This window comes from Ixodes scapularis, unplaced genomic scaffold (assembly GCF_016920785.2).
Source record: "Ixodes scapularis isolate PalLabHiFi unplaced genomic scaffold, ASM1692078v2 PGA_scaffold13__105_contigs__length_92229423, whole genome shotgun sequence".
Lineage (NCBI taxonomy): Eukaryota > Metazoa > Arthropoda > Arachnida > Ixodida > Ixodidae > Ixodes > Ixodes scapularis.
Window position 1 is genome coordinate 60,609,488 of NW_024609839.1, and position 9,014 is coordinate 60,618,501.

Sequence of the window (9,014 nt, forward strand, 5' to 3'; positions counted from 1 at the left end):
GGCAAACCAGCTACTGACCAGCCACCTCCTGAGCCTGAAGTAGAAACACAAAAAGAGTCTGGCCAAAAGGTTCCACCTACCCCTGGCGTGTTGGTGTGCTCGGGTTCCTCCACGACGTGCGAAGTGTCACCTGACTTTCCGCCCCTGCCTCAGGTACCCTTAGACGAAAGCACCCTACCCAAGACCCACAGCACAACTCATGACACGACTGACAACGCCTCCCGTGACACGACCCTTGAAAAACCAACCTTGACTGCACCTGAAGAACATGACGTGCAGGAAATACCATCCCAGAGCCTGGTTCACCAGGAACCACGCATGGATGACACGCCAGGTGACGGCTCATTTGCTCGATCAAAGCTCTTTGATCGAAAGCAGGTAGGCAAGCGCCAAAAGCCCTACACCAAGCATGGAACAGGTTCCACACCGTTTAAAAGCATCCCTCTGACCGATCATCCCCAGCCATAGACTGTCATGAGTAGCGCCCTTCCACTTCGAGTGGCCACCCTAAATGTTGAAGGTTTAAAGTCTAAAAGAAAACAGCAACAACTTCTCCAGCTTCTACACCACCAACAGATAGACATCCTTGCTGTGCAGGAAACTAAGCTTTCAGAAGAGCATGAGACCGATGTTGCCTTGGAACCTTTCCTGGCTGATTTTGAAATTTGTGTAAGCCATGCTTGCGGCACCTCAGCAGGATGCTTTCTGTTCTTGAAGAAAGCTAGAGACTTTTCCTCCATTTCCCTGACCATCGATCAGGAGGGGCGCTTCATTTCCTGTGACTTAAAGTATGACGGCGAGGATTGGCGGTTTATGTGTGTGTATGCCCCTAACACAGTATCGGCGAGGAATGTGTTTTTTTCTTTCGTTGCTCATCATTTGGTAACAGACAGGAATATTATTCTTCTTGGAGATTTCAACTGTGTATGCAATATCCGAGATCGGGCGCAGCCGACGTCAAGGTATGATTCAAGCGCAACTGTGCTGGGATCAATCGTTGCAGACAACAATCTTGTAGACATTGGTGACCACAGAAATGGAGACTTGCATTACACACACTTTCAAAATTCAGCACATGCTCGCCTTGACAGAATTTACGTTCGCGGAGAATTATTCGCTAAAATTAGTGATTATAATGTAAAACCTATTTTCTTTTCTGATCACTGTCTGGTGTCAACATGTATTGGGGAGAGAAAACTGTCATCTTTTCGCCCCCAATAGAAACTTTGGAAATTTAATGTCACACTCTTATCAGAGAAACGTTTCTCTATTCGCATTCCGGATATTCTCTCATCTGTGCTATGTCTCCCGATGCTTTCCATCTTTGCTAAGTGGGATATGTTTAAACAAGACGTAAAGAACTGGGCTATAGAGTATTCTAGTCTTCTTGCGTTTGAACGGAAGGAAGACCGACGAAGACTACTTAACACACTTACTACATTATATGAGCTCGAATCTTTGCGTCCAGGAACTTGCACAGAGGACATTAATATAACCAAAGCACAGCTACAGCGATATGATGCAGAGAAGTACAGAGGAGCAGTCATTCGTTCGCGATCGGAGAGATTTCTGCTAAAGGAACCCCCTTCGCGGCGATTTTTAAATGACGAAAGACAGTACGCGCTATCAAAACAAATCCTAGCGATTGACCACAAGGACACTACCGTGTCTGACACCCCCGGCATCTTAGACGTCTTTCTTGAACATTACAACAACCTCTTCGGTAAAATAATATCAGCAGGAGACGAGAGAGGCGTAGAAGAGTTGCTTTCACTTTTACCAGTCTTATCAGAGGAAGAAAGAACTATGATAGACGGTGACCTAACATTAGAAGAAGTGCGAAATGCCATAAACGCACTACCCGCGAACAAGACACCTGGTCCTGATGGTCTGGGTGCAGAGTTCTATAAAACATTTATTGACTTATTAGCTCCAGTGCTGCTCGATGTATTCCGCGTCGGATATAAAGAAAAAATGCTTCCGCCTACCTTTTACCAAGGTCACACTGTCTTAATACCAAAGAGCAAAGACGAAGCAGTGTTGAGAAAAGCTGCAGGCTACAGACCAATATCATTATGTAACGTTGACTACAAAATATTTGCAAAATTACTCACCGAAAGAATTCACGTGGTAGCTCACAACTTAATTGGAGAACACCAGACTTGCGGAATACGGGAGAGAACGATTCAGACTAATGTGCACATTGCCAGGTCTGTACTCGACTGTGTGACTGAAGGCAATGACCAAGTTGCATTAGTACAAATCGATCTTTCAAAGGCTTTTGATAGAGTCAGCCATTCATTTTTGTTTCAAGTCCTTGCCCACCTCAATATCGGAGACACCATCCTCTCCGGCGTTAAATTATGTTATAAGGACTGCTCCACCAGGATCATAGTTAATAACACTCTCTCCGAACCGATTGCTATTAGGTCTTCAGTAAGACAAGGATGTCCTCTATCTCCACTTCTATTTGCCTTATACTTGGAACCGCTTTGCCTGAGCGTGCTGACAAACCTCAATATTCGTGGGTACCAATATTGTTTCTCCGAAGTGAAGTTGTTGGCTTATGCCGACGACGTTGCCTTTTTTTGTGCCGACAAAGACAGTGTAGAAGAAGCTCTACGCGTAACACAGAAATTTTGCACAGTCACCGGTGCGTCGGTCAATAATGATAAGTCCAGCGGATTTTGGCTAGGCATGTGGGGAACCACACCATCCAAATTTGCAGGGATCCACTGGAATCAGCCATCAATAAAATACCTTGGCGTACCCCTAGATCAGGCCAGGAACAGTGGGCCCTATTGGACATCAGTTGCCACAAACATTAAACGGAAAATAGATGCCTGGAGGGTGCGAAATCTATCCATCTTTACTAAGGCTGCCGTGTGCAATATTTTCCTTACGTCTAAACTTATGTACGTGTTACAAGTCCTCCACTGTGCCCGCCCACGTATACAAGCGTTCCATCGACTTTTCGCGACTTTCATTTGGAGTTCCTCGTGGGAACGGATGAGACGAGACAATTTATTCCTCCCCCTTGAGTGTGGAGGGTTGGGTCTTGCTCACTTATTTGTCCGTCAACTTGTATCTAGATTATTCTTCTTTAGGAATATCAGACACCCGCTACTGGCCTCGCTAGTTCAGACGAAGCTTGCGCCGCATTTGCCCTTTTTGATTGTTTCAACGACGGATGACGTTTCGTGTGTTCTAAGAGGATTTTGGAAAGAAGTTGTAGACACGCTGTTGTTTTTAAATGTCCGGTTTTCTTTGGAATACTTGTTTAGTGTTTCTAGAAAATGTTTGTCTCAGGCCTTAGTTGAAAATTTTTTCACACTACCGATTTATAGATCAAGGTTTAAAGACAGCCCTGGACAGGATGTTTTGAAAAGAGTTAAAAAGATGTGTGTATCGCCTACTGCAAAAACATTTTTCTTTCAATTACACACTTCCACACTTCCGGTTAAAGCGTGGCTACAGGAAAGAGGGTTTTTCGTTCCATGGTCTATTAACTGTCGATTATGCAACAAACCGGAAACCATTAAGCACTGCTTCATATACTGTAATGACGCAGTGTATTTTTGGGACGTTCTCCAACGAACACTGAAAAAGGATATCGACTTCACCGACCACAGTATACGATTTCTCCCCGTTGAACAACATGAAGTTGTCCCTTACGATTTATTTATGCTTCTTGGGCTGCATAGTTTGTGGAAGTGCCGGATGATCGACAGAAATGCCGAACAGCCCCGTACGACCAGATCGCTTTTCATTGAAGAAGTAGCCAAAGTGCGGAGTGTGTACGAGGCCCGCCCACCGGTGCCAGATTGGTTTAGCCTCTTTGACGCGTGCTTAAACCTACCGCACTTTTAGATTGTGTAGATATGTAAATATTGCTGTTTAAGCGTTGGGTGAATGGTAAATTCTAGCCAATGTAACCTTTTGCTTTGTACAGAACTAGTAAAGATGTGTGTTTGTCGCCCCACGTGATTCACGTGCGCGTGTGTGAGATTCTGGTGACTGGTGGCCTGTGCCTGTGCTCCATTGGTTAGCGTGTGTGGGTGGGACTCTACGTGCCATGGCGTGTGAGGTGGACTGTGACTTTTGGACCTTTTGTGTTGTTTGCGTGTGTACTGTTGGACTTGGCTGAATAGCTATTAGTAAATTTCCATTTATTAAAGAAAAAAAAAAAAAAAGGATCGGTGGCCGAGTGGTTTAGCGCACACCAGCTCGGAGCACGTGGAGCGAAAGCTCGCGCTGCAGAACCCAGGGATCCTGGGTTCGAGCCCCACCCCTGCCCGTTTCGATCTGGATGAGCATCGTACCGGCGTGCGGTCGTGTATCACTACTGCGTGATGCACGTTAAAGACCCCAGGCTAGCGGCTGTACCGCACTGGCTAAATTTCTCATCTACAGCTGGGAGACTCGTCGCCCCTGTGAGGCAGACCAAGTTCTAGGCTGTATAAACACACACACAACCCAATTATTATTATTATTATTAGGATAGGCACCAGGCCACGTGGCCCCTTGTTCTGGCTTCGGGTTGAGAGAATAAACGATGCTAACATACTTCGATTTTTTTTTCCGACTGCCATTGCCTAGAGAGAAAAACTAAGGCAAGTTTATTCAGTAATTAACGTTAGGGAGTGATTCTAAGTTGTATATCATAGCGCAAGTAGAAAAATCGTTTCAGGGCTCCTGTAATTCCTGGGTTTTGCAGCGCTAGCTTTCGCTACACGTCCTCCGTGCTGCAGCTTACTGACTACTCGGCCACCGATCCATGGATACGAGTAGTGTAAAGAGAAAAAAACTTCAACATTGAAACACTTCTTAAAACACGAGAAAGGCGAGAAAACAGCAGTAATAAACCCTAAAAACTATATCTGCATAAACCTTGCGGACACTTTTTGGGGACACTTGAGGACACTTTAGGTCAAATAGCCCGATTCAGAAATCAAACGATACCTTTGTTTATTGACTCTTATGACATCATGTTCATAAAATTAACACTAAATACGTGCCAAACACTATAACACATGGCTGAGTACACATAACCCAGGATCACTCAGATAGACACAGGGGATCCTGTGGGTTCGATCTCTATCCCAGCACCTGTTTCGATCTGGATGAGCATCGTACCGACGCGCAGTCGTGTATCGGCATACTACATGATGCACTTTAAGTGCCTCCCTCCAGCTAGCGGTGGTACTGCACTGCCAAAATTTCCCATTTGCAGCTAAAACACCACATGAACATTGGGGCTGACTAAGGTTTCGCTGTCAAAACATACACACAACACTGTAACGCAGTGTGAGCTCGGCGACTGCAAAGCGTAGCGAATTACTCGTAATACGAAGGCGGGCTTTGTGTACCACCAGAACCCGCAAGCGACAGCGGTGGGCACAGTAAGGTAAAGAGGGAGGAGCGCGAGGGACTTGCTACAAAAGGAAAGAAACAGACCCAGCAACAACAGAAGCCAGTCATCCTTGCACAGAGGCCAACGGGCTGTTTATACAGGGCAGCTCACGGATAATTTGTTCGGTGCTGTGCGTCTCTGGGGAATGCCGAAGAGACAGCTACTTCTTTTTTTTATAGGGATGCTCTACTGCCGCGGCTCTGTAGCATTCTTGCAAGTATACATACGCAGACTGCGGATTCGACATATCGGAGCTTTTCTGGAACGGAACGGAATCACCACGCCTGGCGAACAGGGTGCCGAGTCATGCGAGGGCGCAAAGGGCGGAAGTGGGCGACCACGTGACTGACTGCGGAAGTCAGCAAACTGAGAACGACTCCGATCGCCCAGATGACGAAACAGGGCTGGAGGTCACTCAGTCCCAGCGCTGCGTCTCCGGTCTCCGAGGGACGGCCGTACTTGAATTCCCGCCTAACCCTACTCTTGAATTCCGCCATTTCTTCCGCTCGATCAAACAGACCGGCTACAAAAGCACGGCCGAGGAGTTTGTTCATGGACCTGTAGTATGCCGAATTTGATTTTATCTGAGGTCCCGTTATTATGGGTGACAGAAGCGTGTTCATTCGAACGAAGCCGACGCGAAAGAGCTCGTCTTTGAGGCTGCCAGCCTGGTCGGAGCTAGGCCTGAACACGAACACGACTTCCGTACCATTTCCTACACGCAGCATTCCCGATCCGTCCCAGCAATCAAAATTCGGTTTCTTGGCCCACCGAGGACTAACCCTCACCTGCTCTGCTTCTGGAAAGTTAACTAGGCAAGCAGCGAAGCCCAGATTCTTAAGGTCATTCAAGGACGCGTACTGGGGAAGCTCTCCGCTCAGCGGTATGTTACAGAACAGCGAGGTGATGACTCCCTTGTACCCTGTGGTCAGTACTGTTACCATCAGGTACCATACCCCGAAAAAAATCCTCAACGAGTGAGCATTTAAAGCGTCCGGAGGCACGGGGTACGCCTGCTGAACCAGGGACGCCGCTAGAAGGGCAGCTACGGCGTGGAAATCGCACGCAGTTTGAAGGACTTTTTGGGCAAAGAAACAGATCAACAAAAAGATAATGAAGCAAGCCAAAAGAGTCACCCATACAAAGGAATCAAATGGCAAGAAGAGGACAGCTTCTTTCGGTAATGGCTGCAGCGCTTTAACAAACGTTGCGAATCCCGCTCTGTCGAAATGAGACAGCGTCGATATTGTTGGAAAGAAGAGATCCTGCTTAAAAACAAAGGGATAATAAACGAGCGTCCCTGAATCCACCATGTTTTTACCGACGTAATACTTCAAGGCTTCGATAGTACTCACTTGGAAAATTTTGAGGGAGCAGTTTTCGTGAAGCAAACTTTCGGTTAGCATGCTAAACGATGGACTTCGGCAAATCAACGGCTCCAAACACGCGATGGTGATTTCACGTCCTCGAATAGGCATGTGTCTCGTTAGTCCAACGGAGAAGTCACGTGTGGCATCTGGCGTGCAGTTTAGGCACCTGACGTCGTAACTTCCTGCCATCAGTATCTGCTCATCGCGCACTACAATGTGAAAATCCCCCCCGTTGCGAATCTTTTCAAAGTCGTCCTTCCCCGCAACAGCAGATTGAAAAAAGTTAAGATTAAATTCGTTCAAATTGCAAGTTACTATACTCAGAGTCGACCAATACGGATGCGGAAGCGATGGATTCGCTGTTCTACAAAATAAGTGCAGCGCCACGTGTCGACTTTCCATGGTGCTACAGTTATAATGGCAGTAGCCAGTAATTTTGTTACGGATTTTTTGTGAAGTCGGTAGCTCCTTTAGGAGCTGTGTCAGCACACGGATTTCTTCTACTCCAAACTCTGGCGGTAATATGATGTCCAGGCACGACGAGCTGGCCGTATGGAGAAGAAGCTCCCGAAAGCCACGAGAATCCACGATGTTTTTCCAGAACGGACATCCTTCGAGCGTGGTGGTCGGCGTCGTGGTGACTTTGACGTGGAGCAGGAGAAATGTGGACAGGGTTATCAAAGTAGAACGCATAACGCGGTAAGATCGACAGATGTTCAGGTTCAATAGTGCGTTCAGTGGCTGGATAATCCGCTTTACTCAAAGGTCACTTTTGGTGACCTCTCTCTTCCGAGATGAAACTCGCAGTGACACGAACCGGGCTCCTGTGAACAGTGTGACGCGTTGCCCCCGCACTGCCTATGAAACGTAGTGTGTTTCTTCAGGATACCTTAGTTACCGTAATGTCAGACGTGCCGTGCACTGTTCTATTAACACTTTCATTCCGCGTGGCACAAACACTATTAATGCATTGTGTGAGTTACTTTACCAATAAAGGCAAGATGGGCTTACTTAGAGTTCGCTTCACTTGTTTCGATGAAGAAATAATGTTTTGAACACCTTCCTGATGACATCTAAACACGGCATTTAAAATGAGCCAAAGTAAAGTGGAGAGAAAAGTGATTTGTGCACGGACACTTAAAGCGAAACAAACCGCAGATGAGTTGTGGTAGAGAGACAGGTTACGCCCATGCCACACGGCGAAATGTAAGACGTTTCGATCGAATGACTTTAAATTAAGTGGCCTGTGAATCAGCTCACGATCTCGACTACGAGTGTCATGCGTGGTCCACGCTGCACCAGGAATGGCGCGTGATGATTGGCCGATCAGATAATAGAGAGCTCGCCTAAAATTCTTTTATGTGCTAAAAAGTGGTGTTTTCAATTTTAATACTGACCCTTACGTAGTTGCTCGGTAAAATAGGCCTCTCAGAGGCAACCACTTAAACCAATACCAACTAGATACGGAAAATAATGATACATATAAATACTTTTTTTTTGCAAGAACTATGTGAGACTGGAACAACCTACCTCAAGAATTAACAACAAAAAATACTCAAATTTTTCTTGAAAAAGGCCTATTGAACCTTTTTGATAAAAACTAATCTGTCACTAGTGTTTCATATTCAAGTAAAATCATTGGATTTCTTCTTTTTTTTTCTGTGTGGTGATATAGTGTGAATCCCAGTTTTGTGACTTTCTGTAGATTTTTCAATTCAGTGTCGAGCGCTGTGTATTTCTATAAGTGTATCGAACACCTGTCCCACTTTTTTTCGTGCGTGTAGGGAAATTTAAGACCTTGAGTGTTTTGAGCAACAGCTGGCTCTCGAAAGTCTCGTCAAACATCTTGCGGTATTTCTTACTCAATATGTCGCGTGCTACGCTGAACACCATTTGAGCTGAGGCACTGGATGGGAGTGCCAAATTGTTCCTCACGAATGTTTTATGCTCTGCGTTGAGCTTTTTCAGTGAAGCAAGGGAAGTACTATTTACCTCGAAGATAGAACAAAGCTTCGTCGTTGCAGCCGTTGCCTGATATTCGAGAGGTTTAGTAGATCCCTCCGATACCTCCGATACCCGCGATAACGATATGATGGATGTGCAAAGACGGCGGCGAAGTATCGGATATCGTTATCGGAGTCATCGGACCGAGCTACTAAAATTCACCATTGTTTAAATCGCGAAGCTGTGGAAGTCATCAATAGCAAAACAGAGTTTGTAACAGTGAGGTG

General features: G+C 46.0%; 2 protein-coding genes across 2 annotated transcripts; one reads left to right on the forward strand and one right to left on the reverse strand.

The window, feature by feature from the left end:
• Positions 1 to 2,682: 2,682 nt before the first annotated feature.
• LOC121835547 lies at positions 2,683 to 3,870 on the forward strand. Its single transcript, XM_042289922.1, has one exon. It carries the CDS (start codon positions 2,698 to 2,700, stop codon positions 3,868 to 3,870), a length of 1,173 nt encoding a protein of 390 aa, XP_042145856.1. The 5' UTR covers positions 2,683 to 2,697.
• A 1,818-nt stretch (positions 3,871 to 5,688) lies between these two features.
• Positions 5,689 to 6,357, reverse strand: LOC115316602. The gene has a single exon (XM_029976032.2). The coding sequence runs from the start codon at positions 6,355 to 6,357 to the stop codon at positions 5,689 to 5,691; it is 669 nt and encodes a 222-aa protein (XP_029831892.2).
• Between the last annotated feature and the right edge of the window lie 2,657 nt (positions 6,358 to 9,014).

Bases quoted from the DNA above. Each gene is read 5' to 3' on its own strand.
- LOC115316602 (XM_029976032.2), bottom strand. From the start codon at position 6,357: ATGGTAACAGTACTGACCACAGGGTACAAGGGAGTCATCACCTCGCTG.
- LOC121835547 (XM_042289922.1), top strand. From the start codon at position 2,698: ATGTGGGGAACCACACCATCCAAATTTGCAGGGATCCACTGGAATCAG.